The sequence below is a fragment of the Schistocerca nitens genome, chromosome 1 (assembly GCF_023898315.1).
Source record: "Schistocerca nitens isolate TAMUIC-IGC-003100 chromosome 1, iqSchNite1.1, whole genome shotgun sequence".
Classification (NCBI taxonomy): domain Eukaryota; kingdom Metazoa; phylum Arthropoda; class Insecta; order Orthoptera; family Acrididae; genus Schistocerca; species Schistocerca nitens.
Genome location: NC_064614.1, coordinates 1,131,472,291 through 1,131,499,455, shown reverse-complemented (window position 1 = coordinate 1,131,499,455; position 27,165 = coordinate 1,131,472,291). Strand labels below are relative to the sequence as shown.

The following is a 27,165-nucleotide window of genomic DNA, read 5'->3' as shown; positions in this document are numbered from 1 at the left end:
ATTTTAATTCAGAACTGCAGACAAGACAGTTTCCCAGTTTGTGGAGAGAGGCTATTTTGAGACCTCTCCTCAAGCCAGGAAAGAATCGAATATCCCAGTAATTACTGTGGTGCCACCTTAACGAGCTATTTATGAAACACTGTGGAGCCATCAGCCAGCCGTCATATGGTCTGCATCTTGGAGACCAGGCAGATCCTTGCAGCTCTTAGTGTCATTTCAAGAGATGTTGATCTACTAATGACAACAGTGAGACAGCTATCCTTATACCTTCCTACATTAGCAGTATTGTATAGGAATATTTTTTGACACCAATAAGTCATACAACACTACTGGGAGGCACGACATTCTCAGACTGCACCACCAATGAGACATTCAAGGCCACCTCCCCATATTCATTTGCTCCTTCTTATGGAAACACTCTTTTCATCACAAACTTGGTGGTATGTTATCAGATAGTTTTGAGCAAGTAAATGGTGTTCCTCACGAAAGTGTTTTAAGTGTCACCTTCTTTGCTGTAGGTATTAACAGTTAGTGTTTGTGGTAAGGAATTCTGTGCAATGCTCCTTATTTGTGGACAGTTTTCCCATTTTCTATATCCCATCCAACATTACAACAGTGACTCGTCAGCTGCAACTTACTGCGAGAAGGATGGAGGAGTGATTTGCAAAGGTGTGTGTGTGTGTGTGTGTGTTTGTTTGTTTTCATTTTCATCATATTTTTAATGTACCTAGCTTGCATATGAGGGACACCATTCCACATTTTAAAGACTCATTGTGGTATATGGACTCATTTTTATTCCAAACTGTTGTGGTTACCACATCTAAATGACCCAGAAAACTCTTAATATCTTAAAGTGTCATAGCCACATGCCTTGAGGAGTGGACAGCATATGCCAGTTCCAGGTTTATAAGACTTTTGTGAGATCTTGGCTAGAATTTAGATGTACAGTTGTACAGATCAATGAGACCCTCTTACCTAAAGAACATTGGCGCTATCCACCATGAGGGAATCAAGCTTACAGGACCTGTCCCATACACAATCTGTGTGCTGAGGCTGGGGAACCGCTACAAAACATCCAGCAGCCACTCCTCATGATGTGTCAAGTGTATAAGTTCCGCACTACTCCCAATTGACCTGCATTCCAGACTGTTGTCTGTCCATTTATTTTTATTGATTTATTTATTTATTTCTTGTTCCGTAGATCCAGTTAGTGAGTCAATCACAAGGATATGGAACGTGTCAAATTTTACAGGTTTCAATTTAAACTTACAATAAATACAAGGGCAATTCAATGGCAAATTGTACATAGTTTAAGTAAGACATACTATAAATACAGTAACAGATACAATGTCAGCTAGATAACATAACAACCATTTGACAGAAAAAGGAGTTTCAAATAAAGGTTAAAGATAAGAACACAAAGTTAAATCAGATATTGGGCCTACAAGAGTAAATAAATGTACAGCCAATCTGTTGTTACAAAAAGTGTGCTAATGCCCAAATGCACAATAAAATCAATTGAACTACTTCTAGACACAATAAGTTTAGTGATGGTATACATTTTCTTTCAGATATTCATCCACAGTATAATAAGATTTCTCTGTCTGGTAATCTTTGAGAACTTGTTTAAATTTTGGCAGTTCTGTATGAACACATTTGATATGTAGTGGTAGAGCATTGAACAGCTCAATGCTGGAGTAGTAAACTCCTTTTTGTACCAGAGTGAGACGTTTCATTTCTAAATGTAGATTGTTTTTGTTTCTGGTGTTATAATCATGGAATTTACTGTTGTCTTGGTAGATGGAATAATTTTTGCACACAAAGGTCAGCAAAGAAAAAATATACTGTGAGGCAGTTGTTAGGATACCTATCTTCCGAAACAAGTGCCTGCAAGAGTGTCTTTGATAGACCCCACACATTATTCTGATTGTTTTTTTTTTGGATGGTGAAAACTTTTTTTGCAAGTGGTTGGTTCCCCCAGAATACGATAGCATATGACATCAATGAGTGGAAGTAGCCAAAGTAGGCAACTTAATAGTGTCAACTTCAGCCACTGAAGAAATTACCAGTAATGCAAATGTTGCCGACCTAAGTTTTTTACATAGATAAAGAATGTGAACTGACCAATTACATTTACTGTCTATGTAAGCACCCAGGAATTTTGTATCTTCAACTTTCTGTATTGGTTGATCTCTACATTTTATGTTAATTTCATCGGGATTACTTTGTGATGTATGGAACCTCATATAATGAGTTTTATCTGCATTTAGTGAGAGACCATTTGAGGAGAACCAATTTAAGATGTCATTAAAAACAGTATTTGTAGTTTGTTCAAGATTATGATCAATCAAATCGTCAATTAGAATTGTGGTATCATCGGCAAACAGGGTAAATTTGCTGTTTGTCTCAGAACAAAGAGGAAGATCATTAATAAAGATGAGGAAAAGCAGTGGGCCCAAAACGGAGCCTAGAGGCACACCACACGTTATCGTGCCCCATTCAGACGAGGCAGGTTCTCCAGAAGAGCCATTTAGCATTACAGTCTGCTTCCGATCCTGTAGATATGATTGTAGCCACAAGCCAGCAGTACCACCTAAACCATAGTATTCTGCCTTTTTCCAAAGAATTTGGTAATGGAACACCTTTTTACTAATCATCCACAAGCAATGAGGCCATTTAAGATCCATGTGAAGCATCTGCTGGAGTCTCTTGATATGGGACAAGTTAAAACCCAAACCCAGAATTGGAACTTACTGCCACCTCAGTTACTACAGTGGCCCAGAATAATTTTAGATTTAATGTGATACTGGAGAGACTGCATTCTTGTATCTGTTTTTAATAACACATTTTATGCATTTTAAATGAGCACCACAACTATATAGCTGTATTGGCAGATGGGTGTAAATAGGGGGGCTCCATTGGTTGCTCTGTTGTCTTCCCTGATCATTTCCTTAAGATCCGATTGCCTCAAGAATTTACTGTGATTGAAGCAGAATTTTACATGATCTTGAGGGCACTGGAGAAAATGTGATGTGTTGTGACTACAAAATTTCTCTTTTGTTCTGACTCCCTGAATGCCCTTATCTCTCTCCAACACTTGTACCCAACAAATAAAATAGTCCAGAATATACAGGATGCCTTTCTTCATCTACAAAGGCTGGGGAAGGAGATGTCTTTTAGCTGGTTACCAGAGAATATGGGTATTAACAAGAACAAACTATCAGATGTAGCAGTGAAGGAGGCATGTTGCAATAATCCGAACGTACTATGTGCTATATGCCTAGGTGCTATCACTTCACTGTTGAGGTACAGAGACATAGATAGATTGTAAGAAGAATGGCTGGAAATTATAGACAATAAGCTGCATCTTGTAAAGTCTACAACTCAGCCATGGTGCGCCTCATTCAAGCCACAAAGATGGGATGATGTCCTTCTTGCTCATCTTCATATAGCACGAGGCCGTGTGACACATGGCATCTTACTTCATTGAGAGGACCCTCCAATATGTGGTGCTTGTGGTGTACAGATCAACAGATCACAGTGTGCCACATTTTGGTGGACTGTGTTTTATATTCAGACAAAAGGACAGCAGCTCCTCCTATCTTTTAACTGGTAATCAGATGAATATGTTACAGCTTATAAGGTTTTGTGACATGTCCAGCTTGTTCCCAAAAATTATAGGAGAATTTTTTAGTCTTTGGTCAGGGGGCTGGCTCATCCCTGTTTCTTGTAAGTGATCAGCCAGTTGCATTTACCTGTGTCATTATTTTAGCTTTCCTCTTGTATATCTTGTGTTTTAATTCCCAGTTTTAGAACATCTCATTGATTTTACATTGTCATAAGGCATGTGAGATAGTATATTTCTGTGTGATTTATTCTTCTTTGTTTTATGACTTTTTTAAACCATTTCAATGACATTCGTTCCTACTAACTTTTGTAAGGTCACTGATAACCTTGCCATTAAGCCATTAAGCACCTGTAAAGTGCCAAAACACACACACACACACACACACACAAACAAACAAACAAACACCCACAAATGTAATAGTTCCCGATCTCTAAGATTCAGAAGATGCTAAACTACCCCCCCCCCCCTCTCTCTCTCTCTTTCTCTCTGTGTGTGGGTGTGTGTTTCACTTCATGGGTGTCTCTCTTAATCACTGTTGTGCCTATCAGTTCCACTGTTGTGATACAGCAGCTACTTTGGAGGGCTTTTCCTAACTATAGTTAAAAACTATGAACAGTTGTTTTAAATTCAGAAGAATGGACTTGTTTCCTACATTTCCTGATGATGCTATCAAGATATTTGATACAAATCAAGTGAAAAAGAATAATATTAAACTTTGTTAATTTTTTTGTTTGTTTTGTGACAAAACATATTTAGGTTTTTTTCCAGAAACAATGTCATTGGGAATTTTTACTTTGCTTTCTATTTCATTTATTAAAACATTGTGTACCTTTGATTCCCGTCATGAAGAAAAGGCTTTGATGATAACTAACAGCCATTTTAACCAAGGATTGGCCATGGCAGTGCTGAATCTGTACCAATGCCATACTTTTCTGAGCAGTTACTGCTGGTATTCCTCCCAGGTCTCCATAATCCTGTATTCTCTGTCTGTAGTCAAACTGTTACGTACTACATCTACTACGATCTCCTTGGCCCCTTCACCAAAACAATTGCACAATGGCCCTATGTTCACTGCCACGTGGCTAGGATCAGTGCTTGGCATGACAATGCTTATGACTTGAAAATCTGTTCCTAATATGTCCTATAGCAGCTAGCCTATGTTCCACCCATCACTACTATCTATCAGTGAGATTTTGTTCATCCTACTGCCTTTTGTTTACACCCTTGCCCTAATTACATTCCTACCAGACTGCTGAAGCCTGCTTTCTATTATATCTAGTGGTTCATCTCCTCATAGCTCACGTTACAAGGCAAACTTGTTTATTTCAAATTTAATTACAGAACTTTTCATTATTTGCCTTGTATTTATTACATTTCTTCCAGTTGACGCATTCCCCCTCCACCTTCCACCCTTCAAAATATGTAAGTTCACATTTCACAAGATCTAATCCAGGCTCTTGTTCAGTGATCCTTTCCTGACTGTTTAGTGATTCAATGTTTTTCTTCTTCACAGCCTACAGTTCCAACAGAGAGCCTCAGTGAGTTCCCTGGTGAATTTTTCACTACAGTCACCTCAGAGAAACGTCACCCCTGACTGCTTACCTGAGGGAAAATCCTTTTCCATACTGCCTGTTTCAATTTTGGGTCTCTGTGTGGTGGCTGTATGTCCTGCCTACTCATGAAAACAAATGATTTAATGATTACCTTTCTTACAATTTATCCAGTGTCAACTGAGTTATTTCTCTGTCATTCTGCAACCCTCTACACTGATTGATAAGTCAACATAGAGAACTCATTTTCAGAGTCATATGTACACTGGTGTGTAAAACTCAAGAATGGAAGTAACTTTCACGTGATGTGTCATTTCCGAATAATATAGCTTGATGACACTTGGACCAAACAAAGAAAGTACTAAAATAGTATAGTATATAAGGTAACTTTTTATTCATAGACAATAATTAAAGTGAAGTCACATTGATTTATGATGGCTCCTGGACAGCACAAAAGAGGGACAAGGTTCTTAATAGGGTGTGTGGTAACCACGGAAAGTAATGCACCGTCTGCAGTGTTCTCCCATTGAAGCCCCAATGTTGATAAGGAGTGTTTGTGGTAGAGCATTCCATTCCTTTGTCAGAGTGGTTGACAACTGCTGGATAGTCTTTGGTGCAAGTGGATGTGTTGCATTTGGTCATTCCAGTGCTTCCCTCGTGTGCTCAATGGGATTTAAGTTGTTAAGTTGGGGGGGGGGGGGGGGGGGGAGAACAGGCAGGCCAGCCCATTCGCGGAATATCCTCTCATTCCAAGTGCTCCTCCATCTGCGCTCTTCAATGCAGTCACAGTCTGTCACCCATAAAAATGAAGTCAGGACTGAAAGCACCCTTGAAAAGTTGCACATGTGGAAGTGCAATGTCACAAGAGCATTGACAGGTGAGTATAGTGTGTTCAAAGATTTGGAGGTCACAATGCCCGTGCAACATTATGCCTCCTCACACCATAACACCTGGACCACCAAAAGGATCATGTTCAATAGTGCTGGACGTACCTTCATATGGTGCAAGGTGGGAACACCAAATGCGCCCAGGAACATTTTTGTACATGATCATGTTGATAATCCGGATGTTATGGTGTGGGGAGACCTCCAAATCTTTGAACATGGCACACTCACGAGTAAACATTATTGTTCTACTGTACTCCTCCCCCATGTATGTCTTTTTAGGGGTGCCTTTGATGCTGACCACATTTTTATGGATGGCAGTGTGTGACTGCACCAAAGAGCACTGGTGGAGGAGCTCTTGAAACAAAAGGATGTTTGGCAAATAAATTGGCACTTTGCAGAGTATGCACTGCTATACATGCTGGTTACACACCTTATTGAGAACTGTGTCCTGCCTTTGTTGTTGTCCAGGGAACCGTCATAAACCACGGTGACTTCAATGTAATTGTTGCCTTTGAATAAAAGCATTGTTTCTCTTCATCTCTGAACCGTGTATTTACTTTCAAAACCTTTTCTTAAGAATTTACTTTATTTACTAGAGATTCATCAAGAACAATCTCACATTTAATCACACTATGTGAATGTGGAAGAAGTTGCCAGTGGGTAACTGATGAAAACAAATTAAATTTCTTTCAACAAATGGAAATTTTATTCCTAACCCCCCCCCTCCCCACCTTTTTTTTTACAGATTTAAAATTATAATCAGAAAGCACCCTCTAAATATCAAGTTACAATTTATTCAGAGGCAGAAAGAACAAATTTTGAGAGTATGAGCTTTCGGGCTGAGAACCTTGCCACTGCCTTTTGACACGGCCGTAGTCATGACCGCTCACAACCACCTCTGAAAGACTACACTGGTGCAAATCTGCAACATACTAGATTACTTTAAACTAAAAATTTTAACAACTCACACAAGCGCATAAACTATGCACCCCGTAGGAGGAATGGAAATGGTACAAAACACTAACATTAAAAAAATATATATTAACTTGGCACCGAAGGTGCAACTTGACTTAAAAAAGAAAAAATCTCTTATGTTGGAAGGGTGGCAACTTTATATACCAAAATGACCATTTAAATAAAAAATCCATGAAATGCAGTCTTACATAAAATATACAAACATGCTCTACATTACACATATACCGCCACTGAAGATGATAGGCAAGATAAAAACATATTTCAGGAATTCGGCCATTACACTTCAAGCAATAAATTTGTTAACACTGAATCTGAGAAACATGACAGAGGCAGCTATTAACGTTTGGCAGATTGACAGGGAGATTATTGAACACCCGAACCGCAGGTTGCTTTAACCCACCCCTACTCCACAAGGGAAAAACGGGCCACGCAATTCATAAATAAAAACCTTCCAGCGGGTGGGCAAATGGAGAAGAATGGTGGAATGACCCCAAAACAAAGCGGCTGGTGATCTCACCAAGAAAACAAGTAGAATTTAACAAGTAAATAAAACAACATATCTCCATTCACTTAACTTCTAATAAACTGCGATTTCTGGCGAAAACCTGGCGCAGCACCCCCAACGCTCTCCCGAACCATCCGCTGCCAGCCACTTCAACAGACGCAGGAAGGTGCACCAATCTCCCGTCTCACAGCATCGCAGCTTGCACCGGCCAGCCCGATGTCGTTGGTTGACTCCTGTTGCTCTCATGTCAACCGTGAACCCACTACCCCCCGCTATACGGTGCGGCCCACTGGACTCACATGGCGACCTCACATGCGCCGATGCTCAAGGCAGACAAGTCATCTTGTGTCTCAGATCCAACCGCCAGTGACCGTTGCCCGGGCAACTTGAGCAGACTGGCGGCCAGCACTCCGACAACAGACAGACACTAACTGCCGCACAAATGCGAACGAGAGACAGACCAGCAACTGGTGACATGAGACTGACTCAGACTCACTCTGACTGACCAACTGCCCGATCCAACTGCCAATGACCATTGCCTGAACAAACTCAAGCAGACTGGCAGCCTAACACATATTTGCACTCTGGACGACAGACAGACACCGACTGTGACCCGGCTGAGCAACTGACCAGACTTGCCCCTAGCAAGCTCATAGTGCCCCTTTAATGCACGCGAACAGGCAACCTTTCCCCTTTCCCACCAGAGGGAGACACCAAAACTGTGATTGCCACAGCGGCACCACCGCCAGAAACGGAGGGCGACTGCTTCACACTACATGCTGCGGCGCGCTCTTCAAAACAGCAAATTTACCATGGCTCAATTTCATTACATATTTCTTTCTGTTACTGTCTGTACCATATGAAGCAGCTATTTCTACGTATGGTCCAAGTTTCACCAGACTATGTTAAGTAGCAGTGACACATCATGCTGACGTTAGTTTTGTCCTTAAGTTTTGCACATCAGAGTGTATGTCTCTAGTGTACATTCTGAAAACAAATTTTCCTGTATCAAATTCCTACAAATGGTATATTTTGGAATTCAGTTTCAATGTCAAGTATATATCTTCCCAAATTTAAACTGAGTAAGGCTGCCTGCGATTGGTATACAAGAGGAGAGTGTTTGAAATTCTTGTCTGCCCTTCCAGATTCAGGGTTATGGAAAACCTAAATCTGGAAAGACATTAGAGGATTTCAGACCCTCTTCTCTTTTTAAGGTTAACCATAGTTTTCCTAATGCAAGGATGCTTTAGAAAGGAAAGACCAATAATTTGCCATTTTTGTTCAGCCTTAGCGTGTCCCTCATCCCTAATATATTCTACTTGAACATGGTGTTAACATCTACCCTTTTCTTTCTCTTCCCAGATTCAGTGGCAGAATTAAAAAATTGCTCTTGAGGTGAAAATGGCTTCCACTCAACATATTATGAGGGCATCTTAGTGAAAAATATATGTAAAAGCTATATTCGATGGATGCAACTGTGGCTCTACTGGACAATTTTATTTTATAGTCCTGTAATGCCAAAATACAGAAAGAAAACAAAAAATATAATGGAATTAAACACACTGTCAGAAATTTGACCATATGATTTTTCCCCCAATTTGTTACTAACAACATGTTTCCATTGTATATTTTGGTCCAAGATGCACCAAAACAATGCCTTGCATGGCTTCTCTTGCCCACAATGATCAGATTTCTTCCTAACTGCAGTCTCTTCCTGATGATATCTGACAGATCTGTTTTCATTGTCATTTCTGCACATCTTGTTTGCCTTCAAGCAGTTGACTGTAGATATGGAAACTGTGAGCCCATATCGTCATCATAGGTGAATTATGAGTTTGACCCACACTGCCACCTTCAACATTTCCATATCATATAAGTGTAATTTTAGTGAACATGCCACTCCAAATAGCATTATAGTACCCTGGTTTGTGTCGCATCACATACTGTCCTTCAGAAATTTCTGCAAGACATGGTCAGTTAGTTTTTCCACAGACCTCAAATTGAAGACATATACAGAAAAATGGGCCGACCCTCAGATGTAAAAGCTTGGAGATAAGTGTTGCCATCTGTTGCTGGGTACGGAAAGTATAAAAGTTGACATTGGTCTCACCCCTAAATATCTTAATGCGATATTTAGGGGTGAGACCAGTGTCGGTCTTGATAGTTCCCATACCCAGCAACAGATGGCAACACTTATCTCCAAGCTTTTGCATTTGAAGGTTAGCCCATTTTTTCGCACGTCTTCAATTGTACAAGCAATACCTTGCACAGTTGAAGTGGTTAGTTGCAAAAAAATAGGGAAGGATTTCCTCCACTGCCCAGAGCTGTAGTGGAAAATCTCCTTCTTGTTTGGTTCTAATGAAAGCCACTGTTATGAACACTGGCTTGATAAGACAGTCTACCCACCACTTAGTTATTTCATTGAATGCCACTTTCATTTGCAATGCTGCTGAAAGGTCTGCATAGCCTCTAATTGTTTAAGCCTTCAAAATATTTATCAGCAGCTGTTTGGTTACAATTAGTAGTGCATGGATATTCTGAGGAAATTTCTTTCCTAGCAGCATATGAGCCACACCACCACATGCACTGTTGATAAGTTCTTGAAGACCACTGTTTTCCCTAAGAGTTTCAACACAACCAATGAAATGCAAGAGTGTGTGCATCCCACTAGCCATAGAACAAACTTGTTACATGCATGAAGTAAGACCCCTGTTAATCCAGCTGCAACTCAATATAATGCCTGGTCTGTTGTAAGCACAACATATTCTTGGCATGCATCAGTTGTGAGTCATTTGACCTCCGCCACAGTGTTGAGCATGGTGTCAGGGTGTGAAGGTATCAGGCTGACAAGGGGTGTTTATGTTGGAGCAGTCATAGACCTTAGTGTGTGTCCTTGTTCTTGACACAAATGAGTTTTGAATCCATTGAATTCTGTGCAGTCTTCTTCTGAAACAATGGCACATAGGAACTGGCAATCCAACTGTTGGTCTCTGCAAACAGATAAGTCTTGCATTTCCAATACCTGTTGGCACTGCCTAGTTCTTATCATTTCAATTTGTGGCTTTCAAGCTTTCATAGGCCCATGATATCTCTGAGCTTCAACATCAGCAACAAAAGGATTTTGAAGCTTTTTCTTTATTACACAAGGAATGGTATTCTCTGATTTAGACATTGTAGCAGTATTACTCACAAAGACAGTCTGGGTTAACAGAAGTAACATGGAACAAGTTGACCATTTGATCATGAAATTCACCAATCAAAATTATATACTACTGGCTGTATGAGAGCACCATTATTACCAGAGAAACATCCCCAAATATTCCCTTTGGCTGCAGAAATGGCAGCTGATTATGTGAAATGGCAAACTTTATCATACGAGCAGCACACTCCAAAGTCATTTAATTTTCTAATCATTTCTTTCTTTTTCAAAATGATATCAGCTGCAACAAGTAACATGGCCAGGTAATGTATTGTAGCACCTGTAATCATACTTGTGACCACGACAGTAGGCAAGGTGCCATCTAGACTTTTGGAAATATGTAACAGCATTTCTAGCAGTGAAGTACTCACTTCAGAGGACACCAAATTCATTTTTAGGGTCATTCTTTATATATCTATTCTCCTTGGTAGTTCCTTTGTTTCATTAATGATCTGCGATGCTGTTCTTTCAGTGAAAGAACTATTGTTATCTAGCACAAGCCAAAATTATGAGTATGCTGTATTTCATAATATGAGTATTCTCACGGTCCCACAGTTGGGTACTGACTCAACATCACAACTAAATGGTCTACCGATTTCTTAAGTATAGTCTTATGCTCCAGACTACCACTGCCCTCTGTATATACACTTTCATCTTGGCTTCGGCAGCTGCAGCAACATTAAGCTTTCCCATGAATGTACATCTGCTGTTAACATCATATCTAGCATATGTGCAAGAAAATCAGTAACAGCTCCCTTAATTATAATTCTGACTTTGTCCATCCATTTGACACTCCTCATTGCATGTATCAAGTATAGTATGCTTGAAAGCTTTTTTTACTCTACCCATGATCAACTGTCCTGCCCAATTTAACTGCTCTTCACCAACCAAGAAGTTTGCCATCTCTTTCCATTAAGCATTGCATGCCATGAAATATACAATACTGCAGAAAATCAAAAGCTGGAAGTTCAGAATGGTGACATTTTTCCAGTATTTTAATCCCAGATTCTCTTACAGTATTGTGAATATATTTATAAACTTTGTGATATGCCATTTTGATGTGTACATTGATACACAGCCTTTATGACAAAGAATTGTCATATTTGAATCAGCCTGCAATTGTTTGTGGAGGTCAGTGTGCAGTGGCCCTTCTTGTTTTACTTGCAGTGATCATTGACTGGATTCTCTTGCAGCTTACAGTAACCGGTGATTCTGATTGTGACTGGCACAGGAGTTCCTGAGTATTTTCGAAATAGCACATAGACATCTTTGCAATTCTTCACAATCTCCAATCTGTAACAGCAAAAGGAATTGTATAGGTAATGTGAGGAAATAATCAAATTTCAAAATAAGTTAATGTTATGTTGTCTGTCTACAGTTACCCAGCACTGCCAAAGTTGCAACCCCTCTGCCCCTGCCCCCCAACCCAGATTTTGTTTACTTGCTGTCTTCTTGAGTGGATTTCATGATAAAAGTTTGGGAGTAACTCATTTCCACCTCCTAGGTTTCAGCTGCCAGACTATGTGATCTAGTTTGTACAACATTAAAAAATATTCAAATTTGCCATTTTCTATTAATATGATATGTCTGTTGGCATTGTAAAAGTACTGTTTATTATATTTATATTTTTGTTTGTATCTGAATTCTGCATTACAATCAAATCAAATGCAAATTACGGCCATCTCGTCTTCAGATTTTGGAGTACACTCCAGCAGATCATCCAGACCACCAGAATTTGCAGGAAGCACTAGCCAAAGCTGAAGAGTTCTGTAGACAGGTAAAGAAATTTTTGTATCATTAGCATCATTAATCTATATTAATATTATGTATATTGCCACAGTGGTAACACCGGTTCCCGTCAGATCACCGAAGTGAAGCACTGTTGGGCTGGGCTAGCACTTGGATGGGTGACCATCCGGTCTGCCGAGCGCTGTTGACAAGCAGGGTGCACTCAGCTCTTGTGAGGCAAACTGAGGAGCTACTTGAATGAGAAGTAGTGGCTCTGGTCTCTGAATCTGACACACGGCCGGTAGAGTGGTGTGCTGACCACATGCCCCTCCATATCTGCATCCAGTGACGCCTATGATCTGAGGATTTTTTTTTTTAGTTTTTTTTATTAATATTACATATAGTTGACAGGGTTATTTGCAGAACTAAAACATCCAGAAATAAAATTTAATGTGACCTTCATGGTTACTGGTGGTGGCAGGGGGGGGAGGGGGGGGGGGCTAAAGACTGTAGTGATCACAGGAACTGACATTTCAAGTAGCTGCTACAGGGGGACACTAACTAACCTGAGAGTTTTCTTCATAATGTATTATAAACTACCTCTAAAGGCCAAGGAACATACAAATCACTCAAATTCACTCTCTTCTGATATCAATGAAACACTTGTCCCTCAGTCATCACAATCATCATCATTATCAGCCAGTTGACATCCTCTGTTCAATAAAGGACTGCTCCAGACTTCTCTTTTCATTGCAGTCTTCAGCTGTTTACACCCATAGTGCTGCTGTATATTTTTAATGCAATACAGCTGCCTGCCACTAGGATGTCATCTCAGTATCAGTCTTTTTTATTTCTTGAAGCTCAGTAAAACAGCTTCCTTGGTTCAACTGCCATCCATTCGTCAGGCTACATGTTCTGTCCACCTCTGTTTCATTCTCAATACTGTCTTAATTACATCTTCCATTCCACTGTATCCACAGATCCATCTTTTATCATTCTGTCACTTTTAGGAATTCTCAATGCAGTTATCCACTGCATACCAAACACTTGACTACATTGTTCTGATACTGCAGCCCTTATGGTGAGAGGTTGTGTTTGGTCAAGTGGGAGAGAGGTGATTAATGGCTGGGAGGGAGAGGCTGCAAGGGCATGGGATAGGCATATGACACGGAAGAGATTTCCCTGCGGCATGCAGTAGGATTCATTTGTGGCACACAGGGAAGAGGAAGAGTGTGTTGAGAGAAAGGGTATTTAACATAGAGGAAGAGGTACACTGTGGAGAGGAAAATGTGAGTGTAGATTAATAGGGTTAGGTGAGAGGCACGCAATCGGTGTGGAGGTGGATGTGGGACATGGGCTATTAGAGTTTGAAGCTAGGAATATTGTAGGTTTGAAAGATCTGTTGCAATGACAGTCCCATCAATGTAAATTAAAGACACTGGTACTGTGTGGACAGTCTGTGGCACAGGTTGTGAAGCATCCAAGTCAAGCATGTTGTGCTTAGCAGTATATTCTGCTGCTGGGTGGTCAACTCTGCTCTTGGCCACAGTTTGGCTGTGGTCATTCACACAGGTGAACAGCTGTTTGACAGTCATGCCCACATAGAAGGCAGTACGGAAGTTTCAGTTGAGTTAGTGTATGATAATGATTGCATTCATAGATGGGCCTACTTCTGATAAGCTAGGATATACCTGTGACAGGACATACTGGGTGGATGCATAGGGCATTTTCATAACAGGAAAGAGATGAAACAAGAACCACAGGAGGCACTACATTGCTTAACTTTGAATGACTTTCAATACCATTTGCATCAATGGGTAAAATTATGTGGCAAGTACATTATGTCTGACATGCTGTTTTGAATATGGTACACTTTTACAAATGTTCTGCAAAATATAAAATTTGAAATTGAAACTGAATAAATCTCATTAATTTTCATGTCAACTTCAAAGTGATGGTTCTATAGTTAATAAGAAGCTCATACAATCTCTGTGTTTTACACACCAAACTCTAATGAACTTCTGTAAAGTTTTGGTGTTAATGGGAAAATTACATCACCGAATACTTTTAATACTGTTGCTGAAAGATCCTTGACTTATGAAATGTTTTATTCTTTAACTTTCTGTATAACTATTCCCTCATTCTCTATCAAATAATATTATATTTTGAAGACACTTCATGTTGATCACACCACTTTTGGAAATAAGTGGTTATTACCTTCCCACTTTGTCAATTGACTGACTGATTGGAAATTGTCATTATTTATTCTTAGTTGGACTGGGTCTATACAGGTATTCATGAAGGAATAAAATTTGGTACAATATATTAGGTTAGTGCATAAGTTCGTAACTTTTTTCCATAAGTTTAATAAACGCAACAGATACTCATAATAGAGACTTTAGTCATCAATAATATATTCTCCTTTAGTACTTACAACAGTCCACCAATACACAGGTAACTTCTCAATTCCATGATTATAAAAATTATGTGGTTTTGAAGTGAAGAACATGTCAAGCCATGTTCGGAGTGCATTTTCATGTGGAAAGAAAGTTCCTTGAAGATTGTTTGATAGAGAGCAGAAAAGGTGAAAATCTGAGAGGGCAAGATCAAGTGAATAAGGTGGGTATGGAATGACTTCCCACTTCACGAAGTCTTCCTGGTCATTGTTCTTGGATTGTGTGAGCAAGATGTCTCAGCTGTTGACAAGGAATGTCAGCAGTTATGGTTAAAAAAAAATGGTTCAAATGGCTCCAAGCACTATGGGACTTAACATCTGAGGTCATCAGTCCCCTAGACTTAGAACTACTTAAACCTAACTAACCCAAGAACATCGCACACATCCATGCCTGAGGCAGGATTGGAACCTGCGACCGTAGCAGCAGCACAGTTCCAGACTGAAGTGCCTAGAACCTCTCGGCCACAGCGGCCTGCAAGTATGGTTACATCTCGGCGAATTGTATGAGGAGTTGCTACATTGATTCAGCTCAACCATTCCTTTCTTTTTCTTATGTTAGCATAAGGGCATCAGTTCTCATCACCAGTAATGATACAGCATAGGAATGGTCAGTGATTTTAACAAGCCAAGTGATGAGCAAATAGGGATACACTTACGACCACTAGCTGTTTTTTGTGATTTTGGCTTAGAGCATGTGGTACCCATACACCCGATTTTTGAACCTTCCCCATTGCACAAAGATGTTGCACGATGGTGGAATCATCACAGTTCATCACATTTTCCAGTTCCCGTGTACACTGACATGGATCATTGTGAATTAATGTGTTTAAACAATCTTTATCAAATCACAAACACCTTCCTGAACAAGAGTCATTAATGTCAAACTGTTCCTTCTTAAAACAAGAAAACTGTTTTCTTTCCATAATTTATCCAACGGTGTTGTCCCCATACATGACTGCTGCCGTCACTATTCTGTTGAACTAATATAGATGAATATGTTGGAAATTATCAGATTTCACCACTTGGCACTCCCTTTTTTGGTGTCCACAGCTCCACTTACTGTCTCCAAATGACAAAATAACAATATGTAAACTCAGATAGCAATAGTGAATGAACTACAAATAAAAAATAATAGTTGATAAATAAACCATAGCAACTGGAATACCACAATGCAAAACAAAAGCACTATGAACTTATGCACTAATCTATTATAACCACACTCGATGAACTACTCAAATTTTTCTTAACTATGTATTGTTTGTACCTATTTTCCCTTACATTGTTTGTACAGAATTAGTGCATTCATGTCTTTTGTTTTCAGGTAAATGAAGGTGTGAGAGAAAAAGAGAACTCAGAACGATTAGAATGGCTTCAGGGGCATATCCATTGTGATGGCTTGGAGGAGCAGTTAATTTTTAATTCTCTTACAAATTCTCTAGGACCCAGAAAATTCCTTCATCATGGCATTCTGCATAAAGTATGTGGAAGGAAACATGAAGATACTTTTTTCTTTTATGATTGCTTACAAAGAAACTAAAATATTTCTTTATTTTATCAGGCTAAAAGTGGGAAAGAACTGGTTGCATTCTTGATGAATGATTTTCTGCTCTTAGCCCAGCCACAAAAATCTCTTGGTAGTACTCACTCATTCTCATTTGAAAGGCATGCTGGTATCTCATTTAAAATCTATAAAAAGGTAAGTGTTGAAACTCATATTTAATTATTATTTAGCTATAGTTTCATAGAAGATCATGTTTGTACCTCTAAAGCATTTCAAATATGTTGTTGTTGTGGTCTTCAGTCCTGAGACTGGTTTGATGCAGCTCTCAATGCTACCCTATCCTGTGCAAGCTTCTTCATCTCCCAGTACCTACTGCAACCTACATCCTTCTGAATCTGCTTAGTGTATTCATCTCTTGGTCTCCCTCTACAATTTTTACCCTACACGCTGCCCTCCAGTACTAAATTGGTGATCCCTTGATGCCTCAGAACATGTCCTACCAACCGATCCCTTCTTCTAGTCAAGTTATGCCACAAACTCCTCTTCTCCCCAATCCTATTCAGTACCTCCTCATTAGTTATGTGATCTACTCATCTAATCTTCAGCATTCTTCTGTAGCACCACATTTCGAAAGCTTCTATTCTCTTCTTGTCCAAACTAGTTATCGTCCATGTTTCACTTCCATACATGGCTACACTCCATACATATACTTTCAGAAACGACTTCCTGACACTTAAATCTATACCCGATGTTAACAAATTTCTCTTCTTCAGAAACGCTTTCCTTGCCATTGCCAGTCTACATTTTATATCCTCTCTACTTCGACCATAATCAGTTATTTTGCTCCCCAAATAGCAAAACTCCTCTACTGCTTTAAGTGTCTCATTTCCTAATCTAATTCCCTCAGCATCACCCGACTTAATTCGACTACATTCCATTATCCTCGTTTTGCTTTTGTTGATGTTCATCTTATATCCTCCTTTTAAGACACACATTTCAAATAGACTAGTTATATTACTTATACAAACTATTATTTCTTGACTGAATATGGTAGTACATGGGTACTAAATTTCTCTCTTATTCGAGGAGAGCTGGCGTCAAATCCCATTGTGGTCACTTTGTTTCAAGTTCTGTGACATTTTCTTTAAGGCATTGTAGGTGAAACTCAGCAACATTTCTATGAAGACATGTTCCATCTCTAACAAACTCATTAACAAGAAGAAAATTAACCACAATAAAGTTTTGGTATCATATTTTTGTTTGTTTTTCATTAACCTGACCATATATTCTTAGAATCATCAGGGAAACACAATTACTGATAGTTAAAGTATCTTTTCATAAAATGATTGTTTATTTTTTCAGTGTTTACTAATTCAGGGTGTTCACACTGTATTTGATACTCTCATTTGTTTTATATCTGCTCTTTAGGAAAGGGAAGGGGTGTTAGGCTTATAAATATTATAATCAATTATCTTTCTTGCATGAAATAAGCCATTTACTTGGTCCTATGCTTACTATATTGTTTGCTTAGTTCTTCATTGTTAGGTAGTGTAGTTCTGTCAGATTGGTATGACATCCACAGACATTGTCAGTAGTGGCTGATGTCAGAGATTTATGACAATTGTAGCACAATGTATGTGGTATCATCTTAAAAATCATGGTCTCAAAATGAATTGCACTTAAATTATGCTGGGTGGACTTCAGAGTTGAATCAATATAGCTCTGTATGATGCCAGCATATTCTGCACCAGACAAACTCCTTAGTTTTTCTGCACCAAGTAAATATTCTAGAGCCTCTTCACTTGTACAGGCGGTGGCAGATACATATGGGGGGCATGTGGAGTGCAACCCTCCCCCTCCCCCTTGTGGGGCCACCCGCATTGCCACCCTCGCTGTCCCCACCAGTCAGTCTGCATGCTATTTGTTTGTTTCTTTCATCAGTTGACTCAACTGAGTCGAGTTATCGAGTAGTTGTACTTTCCTATGTAGCACGTCTGTCCGCATCATCATATTTTATACATTTCTGTCTGGCACATAGATAGCTAACACACACCTACGAGAAAAGTAGCGGCCATTCTAGTGATCTCAGTATGTTATTCTGTCTGGCATTTGTTCGAGAAAAGTCGCTAATATTCTACTGTTTTGTTGTACATAGCACCTTCAATATGTAGCGTTATAAATGCGGACTATTCACTGAATAGGAAGCTAGTTTACATTCAGAAGCAGAAATATTAAGACTGAAGAATGAATAAGTAAAAAGTTATAGATTTAGCAAGTGCAAGTGGAAGATTAGAGAAGAGTGAGAGTGATCAATTGATTGTGAAGTATTAATTGTAACTTTTTTTTATCGAAAGATGGCATTGTCTTGTCTATGTGTATTATTAGTTTAAATAAAACTTTCTTAAACTTTGTATGTGATTTGTTTATTTTTTATTATGGTAAAAGTAAAGGCAGCTCAAGACAGCTTTAGTGCACCCTCCTTGAGGTTTTTCCGTATCCACCACTGTGTATAGGGTGTTCAAAATGCAATACAATCTTATAGGAAAATGTCTAATTACAAAAGTTGTTTAAAGTGACTTCCATTACATGACTCACATAATTGATTATGAGATTGCATGTATTGAAACATATGTTGCAATGATAGTTGAATTATTGCAGCAACATATTCTTCAATTACTTTCCATAATTTGGAAAAAGCATGAGGGTGAGCTCTGTAAAAAGCATACTTAACATATCTTCGCAAGAAAGTATCAGGCAGGTATAAATCAGAAAACCAAGGAGGCCTGAACACCCCCAAAATTACTTGTCCATGAAAACACCGATCCGAGCAAGTCATGCTGTTGTTGGTTGCATGAGCTGTATCATAGTCCTTCTGAAAACATGCACAATTTAGTTGGTCTTAAAGTATAATGCTTACAATGTGTCACACCATATATATTTAGCACTGACTGTCCACTGTGCCATGAACAAGTGTGATGAAAATTTACCTACATGACATTGCACACCACTCACTCATTTGTTGTATGTGCTGAAGGGACTTGTACAGTTCATGTGGATTTTCCATAGCCCTGTATGAATAGTTCTTCCCCGTCTGATGCTACATCTGACATCAACCACTGACTTTCAAAGTTGCATGCTTTTCATTCTCTTCAGGAAAAAGCTTGACAACAGCACAAACTCTGTATAGGTTCATCTTATACCAAGTGGCGGGTGGATGGCAGCATTCAGATTTCTTTATGTAATTAAGTTAGCATGCCAAGCACACAACAATGGAGCTAGGTATACTTTGATGATATTGTCATGTGACAAGTTTCACTATTATTGCATTATAACACCCTTCATAATAGCCATGACTTATCTATGAAGTGGGCAACTTCACTGGTGCTGAAGATTAGCATTATACTTTTCATATTGTCCTGAAGGTGTAATAACTTCAAGTTGAACAAATATATTTCAAGGAAGACGCAATACATGAAAGTCACAGATCAAGTAAACAGAGTAAGACATGTGTACACTTTAACAGTCAAATCATAACTGAGTCCAAGTCTAGCGGCCGCTGGCTGGCTGGCCACTTAGATGGTGCTGCTGCTGCATGGCTGGCAGACAGCGCCGCATGTAGAGGACGCGCGTAACTGCGCGATGGCACTTTGAAAGATCGGCGAATCACAACAGAAGGTTCACACAAAGAAAAGGATTGACGCCAGATGACATTTAATGCCTTCTTCTAGAACAATCTGACAGAGAATTATGCTGATTTCTTTGATAGTGATGACGCAGCAGAAATAATAGAGGCTGCAGATTATTCCGATGAATCTGAACAATCATGCAATGGTGGGAATGAAGTGAATGAATTACCAAATGATGAGTGCCACTGGATAAATAATCCGTTGTGGTGCCAGGTAAAACAGAGCGTAAGAACATAATCTAAGTCTTACCTGGCCCGAAACGCAATGCTACAGGAACTAAAACTGAAATTGAAATTTTCTCAAATTTTTTGATCCTAAGATAATTGACTGTGTTGTTGTGAACACCAATAGATATATAGATAACGAGATTCATCTGTTTTACGCAAGGGACAGAGACTGCAGAAATACTTCTGCTTCTGAAATAATGGCTCTCTTAGGAGCACTGTTTCTCATTGCTGTCCAAAAAGGAGGGTGTGCAAACGTATTAGAGCTGTGGGCATCAAATGGCACAGGAAAGATTATTATCAGGGCAGCATTTACCTAAAAACGCTTTCTGTTCTTGCTCTGGTCACTGAGGTTTGACGATTCTTCAATGACAAAAGAGTGATTTGCAATTGACAAAATTGCTGCCATTCATGATCTCCTCTGCATTTTTTAACAACTGCAGAAAAAACTACAGCCCAGAGGAGCTCACAACCATAGACAAAATACTTGTTCATTTTTGTGGACTTTGTAGTTTTGTGCAGTACATGCCCAATGAGCCTGCCAAGACTGGTTTGAAGTTGTGCACATTATGCGATAGCAAGACATTTTACACTGGTAGCTTTGAAGTGTACTGCAGCAGACAGAATCCTGGACTATATCTTGCATCTAAGTAGCCTATGGATATTGTGAAGAGATTAGTTGAACCAATCAAGGGCACTTACGGGAATGTAACTACAGACAAGTATTGTAGTAGTTGTCCTATAGTACATTATCTGCTAGAAAATGGGCTAACCATCATAGGGACACTGAAAAAGGTCAAGAAGGAAATTCCTCCAGAATTTTTGCCAAGCAATTCGTGGGAAACTGGAAACTGTCTTTTCAGATTTCAGGATGACTTCTGTCTTGTTTCATGCTGAACAAAAAGAAACAAGGTTGTGCTTTTTCTGCCGTCAGTGGTGAGACTGATGAAACAGAAATTTCTAAAGGAAAGTCTGTTGTAAAGCCGGACTACAATGCAACCAAAGGTGGTGTAGATATTGTTGATTACATGTGTACATCCTACTCCACACAGAGGACAATAAGAAGTTAGCCCTTGACATTGTTTTTCTAATATCTGGATATTGCTGGAATCAATTCTCAAGCACTGTTCTTCAAAGACAATCAGATAAAAGATTTGAAAGAAGAATGTACCTCATAAACCTGGCCTTGGCTGTAATGGAGAGTCAGTTGAAAAATGGGCCTTAACTTGTTATTTTACCGAGGGACATAAGGATTTCTGTCACCCTATCGATCAGCCCCCATAAGTAACAAAGAGGTGTTAGAAGGTGCTATCTCTGTGGTGGTAAAATACAAAACTACTGTGACTTGCAACAATTGAAAAGATTTGTTTGCAAGCAACACAGCTACAACATTGTGACAGAGCTTCTCCAGAGGAACAAAGCGTGTGATTCGTGATGTGTGTTCATGACTTTTTTTTTTAACTGGATGTCTGGTTCTTTATTATGACTAACATTATTTTCATTTCTCTTGACTACACATTTCTGTAAAACTTGCTTTAATAAAGGCCTGTAATAGCACTGAATTCTTTATCTATAATGATCTTACTTGTAGCTCAAAACTACTACTATAAATTCTACCAGAAAACTAAAAAAGTGTCATTTAAATGGTATTTGATGTTCGGCAGCACTGAGTGCCGCATGTGCCCACTGGCGTAATTATCTTCAGCGCTTGCCATGGGGTTAAACATTCAAACAAGTCTGCAATACTGTGTAGGCTCTACCAACAGGAAGACCAGGTGGCTAAATAGATATCGCACAGACTCTGTAGTAATTAGTGAGTTTACAGCTTGGTTATTGATCAGCTTGCTTGGTGTTAGCAGCTTCAGTCAACTATTTTTTGTTGTAGAAATCACGTTTTCTGTCTTCTAGAACTCTTTGTTGGACAACCTGTTGGTGGTGACTTCTGTAGTGCATTCTTACCATACTTTTGTAGGGAATTCTAAGTCATGGCATAATTGGCTCATCTATATATTGAGTACCGATGGACACTTTCTGCCATAATGAGTAACTTATTTCTTCTTCAGTTAAACAAGGATAACACTGGTACCAAAAAGAACAGCATCAAATTGTACTCCAGGTAATTCTGGCAGAGATGGTACAAATGGCAAGCAGCTTTCATGAGATCTACCATCCAACTGCAGAAGACTTGACCAACACAGGGAATCATGGGGGCCCATTGGGAGTGTAAATTGACACAGCTGGCTAGCCAAGTCAAGGGAGCTCAACATGTCGTCAAAACTGATGACTCTGATGATGGAGGCAGTTTGTTGTTGAGACACACTGTGTTGGGCAATGCTGTGTGTACATTATAAGAGTTGCCTCTGTAATGGTAAAATATGATTCAGAGCACTGATGATAAATCTATGTATATATACTTTGCAAATCATTGTGGATCATTTGTTGGAGGTTAATTTCCATTGAACGACATATCATGACTGTTCCAATTCCATTTATGTATAGAACAGGGCAGATGACTACTTAAATGCTTCTGTGTGTACTTACCAAGTGAGGTGGTGCAGTGTTTAGCACACTGGACTCGCTTTTGTTGGGACAATGGTTCAAATCCCCATCCAGCTATCCAGATTTAGGTTTTCATGATTTCCCTAAATCACTCCAGCAAATGCCAGGATAGTTCCTTTGAAAAATGGCATGGCTGATTTCCTCCCATATCCTTTTGTAATCCGAGCTTCTGCTCAGTCTCTAATGACCTCAATGTTGATGGGATTTTAAACTCTAATCTCCCTCTCTCTCTCTCTCTCTCTCTCTCTCTCCTCTCTCTCTCTCTCTCTCTCTCTCTCATGTATTTGAAATAGTATAATTCTATCTTCAATGTCCCTGTTAAAATTGTACATGCATGGTTGTGGTATATTTTTAGATTCCTCACTTGGTACTGGTTCTTGGTCTTCAAGATTCCTGTGGGAATAACATGTAAGAGGTTGTAATATATTCCTAGATATGTCAATTGATGCTGGTTCTTGAACTTCGTAAATATGCCATCAAGGGACAACTGGCAACTTATCTTAAAGTGTCTGGCAGTTCAGGTTTTTCAACATTTTTATCAAACTCTCCCATAGGTCAAACCAACATATGACCATTCATTCTGCAATTCTTTTTCCATGTTTAGTCTCCCCTGTTAGTCCTGTGTGATGTGGATATTACATACTTGAGCAATATTGTAAGAAGTATCACATGAGTATTCTACATCTACATCCATACTCCACAAAACACTGTGAAGTGAATAGCAAGGGGTACTTCCCGTTGTACGAGTTATTGGGACTTCTTCCTGTTCCTTTCATGTATAGAGAGCATAAATGCCTCTGTGCACACAGTAATTAGCAATACATAGATGGTTGTAGCATATTCATGGAGCCTCAGTTAAAGCTAGGTCATGAAAATTTGTAAGCAGGCTTTCTCATGATAATTTGCACCTCTCTTCCAGCATCGACCAGTCAACTTTCTTCAGCAACTCCATGACACTTTCCCATTGTTCAAACAAACCTGTGACTATTTATCCTGCCCTTCAGTGTACATATTCATTATTCTTATTTATCCTATTTGGTACAAGTCCTACACACATAAACAGTACCCTAGGATGGGTCACATGAGTATGTTATAAGCATTTTCTTTGTAGGCTGATTGACTTCACTACTATTCACCCATGAACCAAAGTCTGCCATCAACTTACGATTTAATGTCCCTACAAATTGTTACACTTATGTAGTTATACGAGTTGATGAATTCCAACTGTAACTCATTGATATTTTATTCACAAGATACTTTTTTTTTCTTTTCTTTTCAATTTGTGAAGTGCAAAATTTTACATTTCTTAACATTTAAAGCCAGTCACCAATCTTTAACATCACTTTTAAATCTTACATTTTCAAACAGTACTCATTATAAATAAAGAAATTGTCTGTTCAATGTTCAGCATTATTATTAATATTGCCTACAAGGTCATTAGTATATAACATAGACAGAGTCCCAGCACACTCCTCCAGAGCACACCCAAAGTTAATTCTACATTTGTTTATGATTTTACATCCAAGATAAGTTTCTCTACCAAGTAGTCACAAATTTTACTTAATACACCACACGACCATACTTTTAATAACAAGTTATTCTGAGTCAAATGCTTTTTAGAAGTCAAGAAATGTGGCACGTACCTGTCTGCCTTGATCCTTGCCTTTCAGGATGTCTTGTAAGAATAGTGCAAGTTTGGTTTCTCATGACTGATGTGTTTGGAATCAGTACTATCTGGCATGGAGGAGAACATTGTGTTTGAGCTCAGAATATATTCTAACAATATACAACAAAGGAATGTCAAGGAAATTGCATGATAATTTTATGCTACCTTTCTTGTAGGCAGATGACCTGTGCTTTTTTCCAACTACTGGGGGCAACAGTTTTTTGTTCAAGGGATCTAAAGTATATTATGGCGAAAAGAGGGCTAGCTTGGCTGCAAATTCGATGCAGAGTCTGATAGAGATGTCATCAAACCATGGGGCTTTGTACAGTTTTAGTGATTTCAGCTGTTTCTCAACACCACTGATACCAATATCTATATCACTCATTGTTGCAGTGGTGAAAGAATTAAATTGGGCAACAACCCTTGATTTTCATTTCTAAAGGAACATTTGAAAATGGAGTTCAGCAGTCTGCTTTTATTTCCTGTCTTGTCCACAAATGTCGAGATGCAGTGGCATAGTGAAAAGTAATGCTGCTGAATTTTTTATGTGAAAACTCTCCAAGCTTTTTAAATAAAACAAACTTCATTAAAATTCTACATCTTCATTCTCCATGTCTACATATTTATTTCTCAATGTAGTCACTCTGATGACAAACATATATCTCAATGAGAGACCAGTTTGTTGATACCATCATTGTAGAATATTTTACTGTGTTGACCTTGCCACAACCTCATCTCTGCTTGCACCACTTCACCACTACCACAATGAAGTCCTCGAAGGTGTTCTTTAAGTTTTGGAAACAGATGAAAATTGGACGAGAGCAAGTCAGGACTTTCTGGAGGATGATCAAAGGGAGTTAACCCAAGGTGTTAGATTGCTAAAGGTGTCATGTATGCTCTGGCATTGTCATGCTGAAGAAGAGGGTGCCCCATGTGTGTACAAACTCTTCAAATTCAGAAGTCAATTACAGCACACTGTTTTTCGCACACCAACATAGTTATGTTACACACTGTCGTATTACACACACAATTCAGAGCCCTCTACTAGCAGAGAGCTGCAATTATGGAAACATTACGAATAAAGATGTAGAATGTTAATAGTATTAGTTATATTTAAAAACATTTAAGAGTTTCCACATAATGGGGAAATTACTTTTCAGCAAGTCCTTATACTTCGTTTCTTTTTTTTGTCATCAGTCTTCTGACTGGTTGGATGCGACCTGCCACGAATTCCTCCCCTGTGCCAACCTCTTCATCTCAGAGTAGCACTTGCAACCTACATCCTCAATTGTTTGCTGGATGTATTCAAATCTCTGTGTTCCTCTACAGTCTTTGCCCTCTACAGCTCCCGCTAGTACCATGGAAGTCATTCCCTCATGTCTTAATAGATGTCCTATCATCCTGTCCCTTCTCCTTATCAGTGTTCTCCACATATTCCTTTCCTCTCTGATTCTGTGTGGAACCTCCTCATTCTGTATCTTATTAGTCCACTTAATTTTCAACATTCATCTGTAGCTCCACATCTCAAATGCTTCGATTCTTTTCTGTTCCGGTTTTCCCACAGTCCATGCTTCTCTGCCATAGAATGCTGTACTCCAGACATTCATTCTCAGAAATTTCTTCCTCAAATTACAGCTGATATTTGATATTAGCAGACTTCTCTTGGCCAGGAATGCCCTTTTTGCCATTGCTAGTCTGCTTTCGATGTCCTCCTTGCTCTGTCCGTCATTGGTTATTTTACTGCCTAGGTACCAGAATGCCTTAACTTCATCTACTTTGTGACCATCAATCCTCATGTTAAGTTTCTTGCTGTTCTCTTTTCTACTACTTCTCATTACCTTTGTCTTTCTACAATTTACTCTCAATCCATACTCTGTACTCATTAGATTTTTCATTCCATTCAGCAGATCATGTAATTCTTCTCCAGTTTCACTCAGGATAGCAATATCGTCAGTGAATCATATCATCAATATCCTTTCACATAGAATTTTAATTCTACTCCTGAACCTATCTTTTATTTCAGTCATTGCTTCCTCGATCTACAGACTGAACAGTAGGGGCGAAAGGCTACACCCTTGTCTTACACTCTTTCTAATATGAGCACTTCGTTCTTGATTGTCCACTGTTATTATTCCCTCTTCACTGTTGTATATATTGTATATGACTCATCTCTCCCTATAGCTTACCCCTACTTTTCTCATAATTTTGAACATCTTGCACCATTTTACATTGTCGAACACTTTTTCCAGGTCGACAAATCCGATGAATGTGTCTTGATTTTTCTTTAGTATTGCTTCCATTATTAATGCAACGTTAGAATTGCCTCTCTCATGCCTTTACCTTTCCTAAAGCCAAACTGATCATCATCTAGTGCATCCTCAATTTTCTTTTCCATTCTTCTGTATATTATTCTTGTAAGCAACTTGGATGCATGAGCTGTTGCCCTGATTATGCAGTAATTCTTGCACTTGTCAGCTCATGCTGTCTTCGGAATTGTGTGGATAATGCTTTCCTGAAAGTCAGATGGTATGTTACCAGACTCATACGGTCTACACACTAATGTGAAAAGTCGTTTTGTTGCCACTTCCCCCAATGATTTCAG

The 27,165-nt window shown here is 39.0% G+C and overlaps 1 protein-coding gene across 1 annotated transcript in view; it reads left to right on the top strand.

Annotated features, from left to right (window-relative positions):
* LOC126199401 (intersectin-1-like) overlaps positions 1-27,165 on the top strand; it is a 305,182-nt gene that overhangs the window by 249,555 nt on the left and 28,462 nt on the right. Inside the window, 3 exon segments of the mRNA XM_049936323.1 lie at positions 12,438-12,521; positions 16,249-16,404; positions 16,486-16,623. Of these exon segments, the coding sequence (XP_049792280.1) occupies positions 12,438-12,521; positions 16,249-16,404; positions 16,486-16,623 (378 nt within the window).